The sequence below is a fragment of the Zootoca vivipara genome, chromosome 5, assembly GCF_963506605.1.
Source record: "Zootoca vivipara chromosome 5, rZooViv1.1, whole genome shotgun sequence".
Classification (NCBI taxonomy): domain Eukaryota; kingdom Metazoa; phylum Chordata; class Lepidosauria; order Squamata; family Lacertidae; genus Zootoca; species Zootoca vivipara.
Genome location: NC_083280.1, coordinates 67,356,623 through 67,373,320, shown reverse-complemented (window position 1 = coordinate 67,373,320; position 16,698 = coordinate 67,356,623). Strand labels below are relative to the sequence as shown.

Below are 16,698 nucleotides of genomic sequence, written 5' to 3'. Positions count from 1 at the left end.
AACTGTGTTTGTTCCCAAGTAACTGTGTATGGGATCGTCGTCTGCCTACCAAGTCATTTAAAGATTCCGTCTGCGTACACACCAAACATCTAAAGCAGTGTTTCTCAACCAGTGTGCCTCCAGATGTTTTGGGACTACAACTCCCATCATTCCTGACCACTGGTCTTGCTAGCTAGGGATGATGGGAGTTGTAGTCCCAAAACATCTGGAGGCACACTGGTTGAGAAACACTGATCTAAAGCACATCCCCCACACTAAAGAATCCTAGGAAATGTAGTGTGCCCCTCACAGAGTTACAGTTTCCTGGAACCCTTAACAAACTACATTCAGTGGGTTGCAATGTTTCCCTTCTACTGACGGAAGGTGGAATGGGGAAGAAAAGGAATTTCTGATGAAAGACTTCTGTCGACAGAAGCATTGGATGCTAGCCAGTAGCCAGTGAAGCAGCGTGGTACTCTTGCTCTCCTGGCATCTCAACATAGCAGCTGATTGGCACTTCCCGCGAAGGAGAGGGGGGGTGCTTGGTCCATGGTGGCAGAGCCAATCTGCCACTCCTGCCACCACAAGGCCAAGTTCCTTGCACCTCACCCCCTCCATGGTGTCCCACCTGTGCACCTCAGTAGCTACTACTGACCTGTAGCTCCACCATCCAAGCTCCCAAGCTGCTTTGAAATTTCTCCTGGTTGGATCCAGCTTGGAGTAGATCCATTGAGATCAATGGGGCCTAATTTGGTCATGACTAACTTGTAGAGCCATTAATGCGCCTACTCTAAGCAAGCTAATTCTGGGTCCAACCCTTCATTGGCTTTAAGCTATTCAGTACTGTGATACATGAGATGCTACCAGGAAACTTATTTCTGAGGGGCAGATCCTGTTTTTCAGTAGGTTCCATTCCAACCACAGTTCCATCTGAACTACGGATTTGATGGAAGATCTTCCTAGATGTGTCTTGACTTTCTGAAGTGACCCTATGGAAGGTTCCAATGGCAGTAGATACAAGGGGAAGGCTTTTGGATATCTGACATGTGGCCAGCAGCTTTTAACTACAAATAGATGTTCCACCTTTGCTTCTATGCATTCCTAGGAGAGGGAGAGGGGGAGAGCGAGTTACTCATATCTCCTTGGGAGATCTAGGATTAGAATATGGTACCCGACCCATGTCAAATGAACCTTGCCTTTCTTGGTCAATTTTGGGTTCTCATTTTTATTATTCTGTTGGCAGTAATAATCAAAAGAAACCCACAGTAATCCAGAACTTAAGATATTTATGGCCTATTTTTGTACTGTTGCCATCATTATCTGTTTCTTTGTATCTTGATCATTATTTCCAATGCATTTGCCCAAGAGCCACACAGTAGTGTGCCAAATTAAGTCTCAAGGACCTTCTAGATTGGGAACATGAAGCACAGCAAGGAAAAGTCCTCATAAGGATGCAACATAATCTGTATGCCATGTTGTTTGTTTTAGGGTAGTTCTACAGAATTCAGTGGGATGTACAGTGAGGCCCATAATGTTCTATTGCAAAGTCTTTACATTTTGAAGAAAATGAGATTGGTAAAATGCATATTTATATTTACAACTTGAATAGCTGGGTTAATGTCCTGTTTATCTTGTGCTTACTTTCAGGCGTGGATATGCACAGCAAGAGGTAAGACACATGCTATATTTTAGTAAGAAGTTACCATTTACATTTCTTTTCTTCAACATAGCTTGGATAATTTTTGCATTTTATATTATTTAACTCACTGAACACAACATTAAAACTGCATTATCAATGAGAGTTGAGGATCTGCAGAGCTGCAAATGGAGTCCACTCAGGGATTTCCAAATACAGCACACCTGGCCTCTCCTCGGTACCTGTTTTGTGAAATGCCTTTCCAAATTCTGTAATTATATTTCAAAAAAGTAATTTTTGCATGAATGCTTGCCTAGTGTCTGAGCATTAGAAGTTGGAGTGTTTCATGAAAAGAGCCTGCTCAAGGCATTCTGAATAAGAATATATGAAACCCTATCTCTCATTTGTTGTTCAAAACCCAGTTGGACTGGCAGTTGCGAGATAAATGGGCTCAGGGAACTAGAACCAGAACTTGCCAGAATAGTGTGCTGGCACCTCTCAGCTGGGCCCCAGAAGTGGGAGAAGAGACCTGGCCAGCCTCAGCAAAGTCCCCCTGCACCTCTGGCTCGCAAGGAGACCCTCCTGAGAGCACAAAGATGAAATCCCTTACAGACTCCAGAGAGGGTGTCCTCGTGAGCTGGATGTGCAGCGGAGCTTTACTGAGGCTCTTCAGCCCCCCAGCTAACAGCTGGTGTATGGGAAATCCATGCCTCAGTTGAGCAAGCCCCCACGCAGCTCACACAAGTTAGAGAGTTGGGGGGCAGGGGACTCGTTGGCCTCTCTGCGTCTCAGCTGAGCAAGCTCTCATGCTGGAGTGGCATGGGCAGGGGGCTTGTTAAGTTCAGCTGAGGCATGGAAGACACCCTTCGCCTCAGCTGAGCAGCCTCAACAAACCTCTGGCTGGTGAGGAGACCCTCTTTGGGCTCAGGGGTGGGTCTTCTAAGGGAGGTTCATTCTGGCACCTTTTTCACTAGAAAAAAGCACTGGCTAGAACTGCTACAATAAACATTTTGTACTTGAGAACAGATTTCCCAGATCAAAATACGTAAACGGCGTTTCCGTGCGCTGCTCTGGTTCGCCAGAAGCGGCTTAGTCATGCTGGCCACATGACCCGGAAGCTGTACGCCGGCTCCCTCGGCCAGTAAAGCGAGATGAGCGCTGCAATCCCAGAGTCTTCTGCAACTGGACCTAATGGTCATGGGTTCCTTTACCTTTACTGTAATATAGGTATATAGATGACACCAAAGTATGTTAATTGTAACTTTTCCCTCCAGAAATAACTCTTCACTTGAGTTTTGAAGAGGAAATCTGTAAATTATACATGTGGTCCTGTCTGGTCTTTGACCACAATAAAGATTGACTGATTGATTGTTGCATGTGGTCACTCTTCAAAACTAACACAAGACAGGTGTTTCAGACTCAGGAATTTGTTCAGAATAAGTATAAATGTCTTAGAAGAAGATGACAATATTGACAACTGTGGGAACCAGGTCCCTAGAGGCCAAGAACATCTATGGCCTGTTGGGACCTTTGCCAAATCACAGGGCAGTTAAGCTGAATTTAACACATGTGGATCTGAAGTGGCTTTGCCCTTTTGCCTTGAGAAAATCCACCATTAGATTAGAACTAAATTAGCTCTGAGCAACATTTTGGCCATTAGAGTCATAAGCAAAACTACTGTTGTCGTGCTGGTTTAAAGGTTACCTCATAACCCTTCAACCTCAAAATAAATTACTTGCATTTTCTGTTATATCTTTCTCATCAACCTGTTTCTGTTTCCAATTTTCTTTGTCAGCAACAGCAATTGCTGAGGCCGTCCCTTCTCAGACCAGAGGTACAATTTTCTCACTTTCTTCTAGAACTTTGGGAGCACTCGTATAGAATACCTTCTGACACACATTTATACATTTGGCACTTCCTTATCATTAACACTGAAGGAGAAAACAAGTTTTTTAAATTATTTTTCAATGTATTTATGCTGACAAGTTATTTGGCAATACTGTGATATTTTCATGTACCTGAGACTGCCTGTCTTCAGTTGTGTGATTTTAAAGTTGACATATTTCGGTGGCTTCTCTGCTGTTACTAAAACTGTCCCAAGTTCCTTTTTGTCCCAAATAACATAATTAACTGCAGTGTTATAAGCTATACTCAAGGAGCTGAATGATAATTGCAAACACCCTTTATGCTCTAATAATCTTGAGAACTTCCATTAACTTCATTAGCAGCATGAACGATACCCTCAGTTCTTTGTAAAGTATATTGATAAGTGATGGCGCTTTAGTTATGAAATGCAAGACTTGGTTTAGAGGTTCAGGCCATAGTATCATCCTCCACATGAGGAAAGCCAGAATTATAGCTTACATGAGGCAAGTGAAGAACATATAATAGCAGAAGGAAGAAGGCAGCTCTCGCTCTAGTAGTGATTTGCAGAAGATGGGCAAGGATTTTTGACTCTCAATTATTTAACAATAGCAAAAACAAAATGCCTCTCTCACTGCTGGAATAAATATATCCTGGGGATGAACCAGGAGGAAGAATTTTTTGTGTAGAAGGATTCTTAAATTCTAGTACTCAAAAAAAAAAACTTTCTGGCCTCAAATTCTTTAATTTTACATGTATGTCTTTTGCACCAAATTTTGGCTGGTGGATCTTGCGGTTCTAGTTCAGTTCAGTTTTATTACAGCAAAAGCCAGCAATACAAAGTACCATAATTCCAAACAAAAAATCAGCAATAACGTCACCACAAGCAGAACAGTTACACAAAAGGAATTTGCAATGTATTATTCAATAGAAGAGATTTACGTTTCTTAATAGCTAAAGTGCAGAATTTGGCCATATCCTATGATACTGGACTTGAGGAATCTTCCAGAAAGAATTTTCGTAAGATTTCGGAGGAGAATTCCAAATAATATTGTAAGGGTATAAATTTTGATAAAAGGGGTAAAATAAGTCGAGCTCGTTCTTTACTATAAAATTCACAAAATAAAAGGATGTGAGTGACAGATTCTACCTTATTGGACATGCAAGGGCAAAGGCATAAATTTTCCGTACAGCACAGCTGAGGGCATTGCCTCAAAACGGGCTCTAGAAAAGGCCCATCTATAGGCTTCATTAGTGTTGTTAGATAATTAAGGGGCAGCCGCAAAGTTAGGCCACGATTTTAAACATCTGTAATTCTCCAGGAGTGAGGCATCTTCTTGTTGTAATTCAACATTGTGAAGTCTCTGAGTAATAATTATTTTTGCCTTATTCAAAGTTCCATAAAAATGACGACATAGATCCTGCAAGCTTGAAGTTTGCACATCTCAACAACATACGTGCACTAATGATTCTCACATGCTTGATCCTTCTTTGGGTTTCAAAAGGAGGAAGGACCATGTCTTGGAAGCAAATGGTGCAGGCATAATATGTACTTAGGCCAACTCAACAATCCACATGGTGTCAGTTTTGCACATTTTCAAGGCTTGATCCTGGGCTCCCCACCCATGAAAAAGATGTTACTTCAGCTCAGGCCCAGCTGCTTTTAAACAGAATGAACTAGGAGACCAGCCATAGATATTGCCCAGCAGAGCACATTCCAACAACTCATGGCTATTATAGTGGAGCAATATGGATGTGATTCAGGAGATATTAATGTCATGAGCTAGATCAGCCTCTCTATTTTCCCTTTTCGGTATGTCCTTTGGTAATCCATGATGAATGCTTGTTGTTCTTGCTGCAATGTAAGCTGTGCATGATTGACCACAACATCCCTCCAAGGAAGTTTGATAGAGAGTTTTGCTACTGCCTCCCCATATTTAATGTCTCCAACCAACTGTTAAAATTTGTTTCAAAGAAAAACAGTCTACTTTGCTCTACTTTTATAAGTTTGGTTTCCAAGCAACTTGAAATATGTCTGCTTAGCTCAGGAGTGGGGGACTGGTGGCCCCCCCTACCCTTCCAGGTGCTGTTGGACTCGAACCCTCATTAGCCCCAGCCAGCATCATCGATGGTCAGGGAGTTATAGTCCGACAACTTCTGACTGCAGATTCTCTTGCCCCTGCCTTAGATGCATGTAAAATAATTGCAGTGACTATTCATTACTAACTATCAGTGTTAGGCTATTTATCATCATAATTTAAAATAAACACTACAGTGAATAGGCACTGTGTTTTACATAGATCTAAGCTTTAGCATAATTATCACCATTGCATTTCTTGCATTTCATTTCTCTCAAACCTCACTGCTAGCTTTCCCCCTGTCCTCTTTACACTCCTACCACACAGAAGATCACTTCATGCAACTGTAGAAGTGAACTCTGGTTCAGACAAATGCATGTATTCATGACTTACAATGGTTTATTCAAGTACAGTATAGTGAATAAAAATAAAGACATTGCGCAATAATTATTTAACAACTGTATGGTAATTATGTAATTTATATCATAGGAATAAGGGTGCTGAGGATGAATTCTCTCTCCTTTCTCTCTCTTTGGATCAGGAGTATGTTTTAGCAATGATATAAAACAAAGTTGGGGGCAGGAAAGCAAAACTTAACATTTATTTATTTATTTAGAAATATGATACCACATTCAGAACAATCCCATCATGTCAGAGAAAATAGTTTGTAAAGAAGGCACAATAACAAAATATTGTTCTTTCAGCTTTAGTCACCATCTGTCAACTGGATCCTCTTGAAAGCTGAAATAGACGTAGGCATATTCCAAAAATGTATCTGAAGTTCCCATTGCCCCTGCCTCAGCCCCACTGCTGGCTGAGAATTCTGAAGAGCACCAATGAAGAACTTTTTATGTCTCCCACATCTGAGCAGTAGCATTAAAGGGAGAAAAAAACCACCCTGGGATTATTATTTGTATTATTATTCCAGTGCCAGAGGTTGAGGATAAAAAAGGACCCAGCAACTTTTATCTTGTTCTCTGTGCTCATACCCCTCTCACACATGAACTTGGGGCTCTAAGATCTACGGGTTTGTGTATTCCTACTGAGCTTTCTTTTTCTCTTTTTCTTTGTATTGTGACAAACAGGAACTTTCTATGGAATCTGGAATTGATCCTGGCCAAGAGTACTACGGGCAAGATTACTACAGTTATGAACATGGGTATTATTCATTCTGCATTTTCTATACCACTTCACAACTTTACATGCCAACCAGAGCAAGAATCGAAAGGACTGCTTTAGGCACGGCCAAGCAGTTTTTACACTAGATTTCTTTGAACAGCAGAGCCCAGTACCATATCACAAATGGTGAAAGTCCCTTTGAATTAAAAATAAGTTTGCTCGTTCCCTTGGGCAGAGCCGGCCCACCCATGGCGGCCTCAGGCGGTTGAAGTGCAAGAGGAGGTGCTCTGTCTGCCTCACCACTTCCACTGCTGAGAGGGAGGGGCTTCAGTGTGTGGCATTGTCAGGGGACCACCAGGGGTCAGCAGGGAGCCCAACGGATCGGTGGAAGGGCTGCAAGATGCTGCTGCCTCAGAGCATCGGTAGGAAGGTGGTGCTGAGGCTCCCACAGCAGTGGAGCGCCAAGGGGACACTGACAGCTCACAGGAGCAGTGGGGAAGATCGGAAGTGTCGGACCTGAGCGCTGCAGAGGGAGAAGTGTCAGTAACCAGAGAGCCTGCTTAACAGTTTAGCAGTTCTGAGGGGGGGGGAGCTATGTTCCTGCCCCTTCACCCCAGGAGCACAGGGGGGGGACAAACACAGGGAGCAAAAGCAGAAGCTGAGGGCTCCCCAGTTCCTGTCATGTTGGCGCCAATCGAAACGCGCACCACTTCCGGATTCTGTATCGGACTAGAGAAGTCATGGACTTTTTAGCTCTGTCTTGTACATATGTATATAATAAAACTCTGTAAAAACCAGCTACAGAGTTTGAAGCCTCTTACTCGTGAGAAGCTAACAAGCGCCCTTACAGGCATTGCCACCTATATCTTCCTCACTCCTGGGAGGAGAAGCCGAGTGAGGGGCAACGCTTTGAGGAGCATCCCGTCTTCCACTGAGTTTGACGAGAGCTGGGGCACAGCGGCTAAGGAAGTGGGCTGTGGTGCAGTGCACCACAGCAGGCCAGGAGGCAGCAATTCCTGTTTGCTGCAGGCAGCAAGACGGGACAAGCCGTCCCTGCCCTTGGACATGCCACATGTTATATGTTGTGCCTTTCTGTTATGTCTGTTCATCTTGTAAAACTGCACTATTTGTAGCTGCTTCCAAGGACAGGGCCAAGTACAGTGGTACCTTGGTTTATGAACACAATTGGTTCCGGAAGTCTGTTCATAAACTGAAGCATTCATAAACTGAAGCGAACTTTACCATTGAAAGTAATGGAAAGTGGATTAATCCGTTCCAGACGGGTCCGCAGAGTACTTAAACTGAAGCGTTCATAAACTGAAGCATGGGTGTAATTGGTTCCGGAAGTCTGTTCATAAACTGAAGCGTTCATAAACTGAAGCAAACTTTCCCATTGAAAGTAATGGAAAATGAATTAATCCGTTCCAGATAGATCCACAGCGTTCATAAACCGAAAATTCATAAACCGAGGTGTTCATAAACCGAGGTTCCACTGTACAGCATAAAATAGTATTCTAGTCTCCCGTTGTGACAAGAGATGGGGGAGAAATTTGATTCAGTTCACCTTTAAAGTCAAACCAACCTAAGCTGCATTTTCCAAAACAATACACCTGGCTGAAACACAACAATTCTTTGAAATCTGCACTTCTCTGAATTTTGAAATGTCATTCTCTGGCTAATTAGTGTGTTCAGAAATGATATGCAAGGTAAAATGTGCATAAAGATGCAGATATTGGTGCAGATAATATAGAAAAATGCATTATATTAATGGAAATTGCTTTGCAAAATGTATATTAGACAAGATTGCATACGGCTATGTGTTTATTAGGAGAAGTTTGCATTAAAGTTTGCCAGCCTGGGCTCCTTCAAGAGGAAGGGCAAAATATAAATTGAATGGATAGATAGATAGATAGCTGCTTAATTTTCACGAGAACCTCTTTTTTAAAAACAATAATTGCAAACTGATGGTCCATGGGGTCACGAAGAGTCGGACACGACTAAACGACTAAACAACAACAATTGCAAACTAATGTGAAATTGCAATTGCAAACTAATTGTGAGTAGAAAAATAAGAAACCAATAGAAACCAAAATTGACTGATTCACCCATCCCTTGTTGTGACTGACTACAGTAGTGTCAGAGTGATGGTTACATTACCTACACATGTGTATCTTCCGTGGGCTTCATAGCAGGTTTGTTGTGACCCCCCTGACATTCCCCCCCCCAGTTCCTCAAAACAGCTGTACAAGAATAAGTCTGAGGTAGGAAAACAAAAGGGCATTTTTGTATGTGTATATATCCCTCTTTCCTCACTGCCACCAAAACCAAGAAGATACCATATATAAGATATAGTTTGCAGTAAAACTATAGTAACAAGAGTACTCACTTTAAAAAAAAGAAGCAAGCAAGCAAGCTAAGGATGAGTGATCTTGCATGTATTTGTGAGTATGCATAACCAACATGGATACAAACATAAAGGATGTCTGTACCTGGCTTTTCCCCCAGGTACGAATTGCCTCAATATGGAAGTCGTCGCCGATTGCTGTCTCCTTCTGGAATGTATGATGAGTATGGCGAAGTGGTCGTGGAAAGTGATGGCGGCTACTATTATAGTCCACAGGGACCTACAGCAGAAGCAGATGTAGGTTTATTCATTTATTTATTTTTCCAGTTCCAAATATATTGACCTTTTGCAAATATATCAAAGCTCCTAACAGGACATGTGTACATTTGGTAAGCATTTTTTCAGTTCTGACAGGGTCAGCGTCGATTCTGAGTTAAGCGAATGGAAGGACATTTGTGGAAGGAAAGCTTTGCATCCCCTTTTTCATCTCCAAAGCCACTTGCCCTTCTAAAAAACTTACCTGGGGTGACTTCCTTATCACTGTGAGGTGGAAATGAGCCTGCTGAGAGAGGTGGCAGTTTCCCCAAGCCAACCAGATTTCTGTCCAAATGCAGCCAAGCAGTGTTCTCCACCCCAGACCACATTGTGTTACCACCTTCAGCATTTGAATTTCTGTGAATCAAAAAATTGAGTTGTGGGAAAGAGTGATAGCATAGTACAGGGTTTCCCAAACGTGGGTCTCCAGCTGTTTTTGGACTACAACTCCCATCACCCCTAGCTAGCAAGACCAGTGGTCAGGGTAGGTGGGAATTGTAGTCCCAAAACTGCTAGAGACCCAAGTTTGGGAAACCCTGCCATAGTAGATAGTAGATTTTGAAATATAGATTACAATTATACATGGCAGTCCATGCATGCATGCCGGCTCCTTGGGACCAAGGCACTTCCCCCCCCCCATGTTTTTTGTGAGGGTGCTGGGGCCCCTCAATGTTCAGAGGGTGTTCAGCTCCACCCCCTGGCTCCTCGCAACGTTGCATGATGTCACGCTTGTGAGTTCAGGACGTCATGAGAAGTCACGTGTGTGATATCAGGACATCACATTGGCCCCCCATAATAATAATAATAATAATAATAATAATAATAATAATAATAATAATAATTTATTTATACCCCACCCATCTGGCTGGGCTTCCCCAGCCACTCTGGGCGGCTTCCAACAGAAAAATAAGATACAATAATCTATTAAACATTAAAAGCCTCCCTAAACAGGCTGCCTTCAGACGCAAAAGGGTGGCCAGGAAAGAAATAAAATACCTTAGGAAAACAAGGGGGAGTGCCTGTGTCTCTGCCAATAAATAGGATAGAGAAATTCACTTGTTTAGGGCTCTAGATGCGTCTATGTGGCAGGGCAGAGGGGGGAAAAGATAAGAGTTTGAAAACGGTTTCTTTGACATGTATTCATTTTCAGCGCTGCAGCATCCTCTAGCGGCTAAAGTGATAAAGTGCATTTTATTACAATTGTGGTTTTAAATTATCATATAACTAGTGCATATCTAAAAGCCTTTGATACAGGCAACAATCAAAAAGGTCTTGTGTTAACATATGCAGAAGATTCAAGTTACTGTGCCATAGAATTGTCTCCTGCCTCCACTGCAAGCCGTACGAAAATCCACAGCCCCCCCCCCAAAGGCTTAGCCTATGACTTTCACAACTACTTTAGTTTCATTGTTCCTTAGATATTACCAGTGGTGATGTTAAAAACAAGTCTAATCCATATACTTATTTAGCTTCTTCCCCTCCTCCTTGCAATTAACTCTTCATTTCTTCCTGCCGCAAAGTATTCTAGGGCAACCTGTCTTCAAGCCAGCCAGCTTTCTAAAATTATAACTAAGCTCCATTTCTTATGATTTACAGAGGACAAGTCCTGGTGCAGTTGTTCCCAGCAGAGCTGTAAGCCAGAGACCAGGGCCTCCAGTAGCTATTAGTGCAGTAGGTGAAGTGGCGGCTATAAAGGCAGGCCCCAGCCAGGGAAGGAAGAAGCTCAAAGCAGTGATGCAGCTGAGCCGAATAACAGTTAGTGCCCCCAAGCCAGGAACCACCACGGAGGCAACACCCTCTCCTTGGAAGAAGGCAAAGATCTTCCCAATGATGCTGCAGAAAGTGAAAGGGAAAGATGCAGATTATGCAGAGCTGGAGGCAGCAGCTCGCCAAGCGGAAGGAGAAGACAGCATGGTTATCAAGGGAAGCTATTTCCAGAAATCAGCAGGTGACGTGATATCGACAAAGAAGGTTGGCCGTGCCCTGAAGCGCACCTCCAAGAAAATCCGGGAGCGTGGCACGTCAGAGGAAGTGAGCGAATCAGAATCGAAGTCAGGGATTTCAATCAGCGTCACGGCAGAAAGTGAGTCTGAAGTGAGTGACTACGGCAGGAGGAAAAGGAGAAGGACGTCGTCGTCTTCAAGTGAGTCGTCGTCGTCATCTGCAAGTAGCACCTCTGCCTCCGATAAAGACTACTTGAAAGTGACGCTGGACCAAGACGAAACCACTGAAAGCACAGTGGACTCTGATGAAGAGCGTTCAGATTCGTCCGGGTCCAGTTCAAGTAGCAGCAGCTCTGAAGACGAAACCTCCGATTCTCAAAGTAAAGCGTCTGAAGATACAGAGTCCAAGATGTCGTCGTCATTGCAGAGCTCCGTCAGCAGCGAAGTTACTGTCAAGACGAAGAAAAGCAGGAGCTCCAAGTCCAGTCTCAAGAACCGGTCATCTACAGGAGGAAGTGAATTAGATGACACCATAGAAGAACTATCAGAAGAAGAGGAGCCACCATCAGCTATAGAAGAGGAGGAGTCAGATGACATTGAAACCTCTAGTAAACAGAGAGGGGGCAGTGAGGACGAAATTGACCCAGAGGAGGACAGTGAGGCAGAGAGAGGTACTACCAAGAGCTCAGAAACTCCAACAGATTCTGAAGATGTCCCCAAAAGGGAGAGGATTCGGAAGAAAGGGCCCACAAGGATCGCAGATACTGCTGAGTCAGAAAATCCCAGTGACTCTACATCTTTTTAGAACACAGGAGGTGGAACAAGAGGTAGACAGTGTGCAGTGAGGTGTGGTTTTGGTTTGCTGTGCTCTCTGTGTGTTGCTTTTTAAGAGGGGGGGAGCATTATGCAAGTCTCGGGCACAGCTTGGGAACCAGCCAGTAGCCAGCCTGCTACTCTCTTCCATTAAAAGAAATGTTTTGCAGAAGCGTTACGGGCTCCTAGCCGAACAGCTTCATGAACTTGAATACGCACTAATAGGATTGCACAGGGGCTAAAATAATAATAATAATTAAAAACAGGGTGGCTTGTCTAGATTACAACAACTTTGACAACAAAACTTTTATTACTTATTGATTGATTGATCTGGTTGAGTCCAGATGTGATTCTTGATTTCTCAGCGTTTCCTGATCCTTAGTGGAAGGAGAACTCCAGTGAATGGGGTTGTGTTTGAAGTGCTGTGAGCTGCGATGAACATTCTTCCTCCGGTGTTTGCGCTCTGAGATGGTTCATTCACTCAGAAAAGCTGAAGCTGCAGTAATCAAGCAAACAGCTAGCATGTGTGAATTAGCAGTTTCTTTAAATATTGGGAGAGGGGGGTAGATATGTCTATTTCTACCACTGTGTGATTTGCATTTTCTAAAGATGTATCTGTGCCTTAGAAATCAAATTGCTTTATATATATAAAAAATCTTTTCACTGAAGAACTGTTTGCATGAATTCTATGCCTACCCAAATTGCTTATAGCTAGGTTCGTTATTTAGCATGGAAACTACTTATTAACTAGATTGATTATTTTTCATTAAATTTACATGGTTAGTGCTCAAATTGGGAGGCCAATTATGAAGATAATTAATAATTATATTGAATCTGTTGCAATTATATTTGGCTGGTGTGTTCCAAAGTTTTGGTTTGTGTACTGTAATTCGATTAATGTAAACGAGCAAATCCTTACACGCATCGGGATTTCATGCTAGCGAGACATCATGTGGGGATAAGTGTGGTTTCATGTGGTATATTCCCCATCCCCTTTAATTGCAACATCCACATGGTTGCACTTGCTTCAGAAATTAAGACTGTCAAGCTGTAAAATACCATTGCTTTTGTGCAATGATCCCCTTGAAGCAGAAATGTCAAGTGCTCTTCATGAGCTGATATTACAATACGATATTTCAAGTGGTTAATTCTAGAAGGAGGTGATAATGATTTTCCAAATATGTATCCTATTGGCATATTATACATACCCTGTTGATCTCTAAGGCTAGTTCATCTATCTGCCTGTGTTTGTGGTGTGAAAACTTTGGGAGTTTGGTTATGTCTGACAGAGGCCGTTATCATGGATATAACTATATAGTATCTGATCATGGAGGTAAGCATATCGAGAGATAAGATGTCATTCATAATCTACTGCCTCAGGTGAATGTATTTCAGAGGGAACTAAATCTCAGGCTTTCAGAGAGGGTCCCAGGAAAAGTCACCCAGGTTTTCTGCAGCTTGGGCTCACTGGTTGGCTTATGGGGTCAAACAGATCAGCCTGAAGATAACATCACACCTTTTCCTGGTGTGATACCTCAGTGTGTTTCATTTCCCAAGTTTTTCCAATATAGAGAATCCGCTCCTGCAGACACTAATAGAAATGCAAAACCAAGCATGTTAACTTGAAAACATCTTCAGTTCATTATACAAATGGTGTCAGGGAACAGAGATTCTAGAGCAGGCTTCCTCAACTCCTAACCTTGTTGGATTGCAGCTCCCATCAACCCCGCCTAACACAGCCAATATTCAAGCATGATGGGAATTGCAGTCCAGTGATATCTGAGGGGCACTAGACAAAGGCAGTTCAGAAGTGCTTTGTGATCACTGGCCGCCACAGAGATCAAAATCTAGATTCTACTTGCTTCCTCCCTTCCAGGTCATGAATAAAGCGTTTTCCTGCATGTGTCCAGTGAGAGATGAGAGATGTTTATAGGAATTGTTGCTTCACACATCCCCCCCCCCCGTTTTATTACAGATATTAATGTAAATAGCCTCTACTTCATTTCTGAAACAAAAATATCCATATTGAGTCATTCCTCGTTTTAATCTCAATACACAGTGGTTAACAAGTCATTCAGCATATTTTAGTGCAGTTAAATTGATTTTTCTAAAGGAAATTGTTCACTTACCTAATTTTGTTTTCTAGTGGAAACAACAGAGCTGCCAGTGCTATGTATTAAAAAAAACACTATAAAATAATTGATTTCTCTCTTTCTTTGTCATCTCTCAGTGGGCGAGGAAAAAAAGGATCAAGCTGGTCGTTGATCCAGAGTATGAGACCAGCTCCACTGGAGAGGACAGTGCCCCAGAAAGCCAGAGGAATCGTCTCAGCAACCCCAACATTCAAACCAATATCAATGGGAACATCTACATTGCCCAAAATGGCTCAGTCATTCGAACCCGGCGCAGTTGCCTCTCAAACAATTTAAAGGTCACATCCCCTGTGAGGCTGGGGAAACATTTCAAGAAACTTGATAAGTTGGCAGTGACACATGAGGAGAATGTCCCACTCAATACGTTTTCAACGGGGGCATCATCTAGTGACAAACTGAACACAAGACCGTGCAGTGTTTCCTTTGCATCCTCCACTATAGACGCTGATAACACAGGAACAAAGTCAGGGGGCAACAGGTTGAAAAGCACAGAAGAGCAGGAGTCCATTGTTGACAACGAGGATGTCAAGGAGCCTTTGGAATTACCCAGCGATCACACGCAGTCAGACGACGACGAACTGTGGATGGGCCCGTGGAACAACCTTCACATACCAATGACAAAACTGTGACCTCTCTTTTTCATTTTTAGTTTTTACTCCCATTTATAACAAAAAGTAGGCTTTTTATCGTCACCGAGGAAAACCGTATGAACTTTGTTATCGTGCACATAAGTTGTATACTTTGAACAAAATGCTTTAAAGTAAAAAAAGGGGGGTGAGGGTGGGGGGAATCCAGAGAATTTGCACTCACATTTGTACCAATTAATTGTTCTTCCCGACAACTCTTTTTGACAGGCTCCGAATTCACTGAACAAATATCATTAAAATGGACTAGTCTTGTTGGCTCTGGAGTTATTGTTTAATAATCATCAAACCACTACTTAAATGCACAGAAACTGATTGATCAAGTTGATTGTAGCTGAGAAGGCAACCATCACACACTTGTTTGATGTGTCTGTAAAGCACATAGAAGCTTTAACCACCGGCCACTGCTGTTTCAGATTTCACCCTGCTGATAATCCTACACCCCTGTTCTAAATTATTTTCAGGCTGTGAATTGGCTACTCGTGGATTATAAATTCAGTGATTATACACTGCCTAAAGCTGGCCTGTGTTGTGCGACCCCTTCTTGTGAAGGTTGAGCCTTTATTTGAATGAAACAAACTATGAAGAAAATCACTAGCTGCCTTGGGGAACAGGTTTTATTTTTATTTTTTTAAATGTGCCTTATTTCTAATAAGAATGTATCCAACAATGTAGCAATTTGCTCTCGCTATGTCTTCCTCAAAAAAATTAGAAGAGCCATTGACCAGTATGCTCCCTCCCTCCAAATGACTTAAAATCAAATATTGTTTGAAACCTAGCATGTTGACTCTCTGAAGATCCTTTTCATTTCTTAGATAACTTATGCAGCTCATCTCTGTATCCCTTCTGATCTGTAAACATCTTCTACACACTATGGGCAGCAGTATTAGATAATGTACGTGTGCTCAAGTTCTTCCATTCATCATTGCAGGTGCGTTTCTCCACTTATTATCTCTATTGTTGATGCTAAAGTTTGCACAGGAAGCTCCCGTTACAGGTCTCTTCACATGACAGAGTTGGTGTGATGGGAATGAAGGTTGAGATTTGCTTCACACTGTCAGCGCATAGTTCAACCTTACATTTGCAGGAATCCTAAAAGGCTGAGTGGTGCCAAGCTAGCAATCGGTATAGGGAGCCTGAAAGCCGGTGAGCTACAGAACCTTCCAGTCTCTATGCATGACGCCCCATTGGGCAGATCCACACCTTACACTTAAAAGCTCGTCCAACACATGGTTACTGCACACATGTTTCCCCAAAGAATCCTAGGAACTGTAGTTTCCCCCTCATTCCCAGCCAACTTAACAAACTACAGTTCCCAGATTCTTTGGGAAACCATGTGTGCAGTAAATGTATGTTGGGTGTGCTTTAAATGGGTGATGTGGGTCAGTGCTTACCTGTCTGTGTGTCTGACATGTCTTGTCCCTGGTCCCATTTCTTAGCTTCACCGGGGGGCGGGGGTTCAATATTTTTTAAAAAAATAAATAAAAAGTTAACAAGCCTACTGACTGGTGGATGTACTCAATGTGACTTGATTATTTTTTTTAGCCAAGCAGATTCTTGAGCAATTTTATGATTCCATCAGCACATACAAAAAACCATGCACAGATCTATTCAACTTGCATTCTTGAAAGTGCCCGCCCAGTTTAGATCTGTGATGTGACCCTTAAGAAGCTGCTTCTTCCTGAGGTCCTGCTTCTAAATAGACCACTTTGTAAATGGGCATATGGAGATTTTGCCGTATTAGAAGTGGACAAGTGTATCAAACTGATCACCATGATGCACACTCTCATTTAACTGCTTTGGATGCTGCA

General features: G+C 42.6%; 1 protein-coding gene across 9 annotated transcripts in view; it reads left to right on the top strand.

The window, feature by feature from the left end:
* PCDH15 (protocadherin related 15) overlaps positions 1-15,707 on the top strand; it is a 608,113-nt gene extending 592,406 nt beyond the window's left edge. For 6 of the 9 annotated variants that reach the window (XM_035137543.2, XM_035137532.2, XM_060274883.1 and 3 more), the window contains 5 exons: positions 1,627-1,648; positions 3,411-3,449; positions 6,642-6,715; positions 9,181-9,316; positions 14,321-15,707. In XM_035137543.2, the coding sequence (XP_034993434.1) occupies positions 1,627-1,648; positions 3,411-3,449; positions 6,642-6,715; positions 9,181-9,316; positions 14,321-14,872 (823 nt within the window). In that variant the 3' untranslated portion in view covers positions 14,873-15,707. The other 3 variants (XM_035137542.2, XM_035137546.2, XM_035137545.2) reach the window with 3 other exon arrangements.
* The last annotated feature ends 991 nt before the right edge of the window (positions 15,708-16,698 follow it).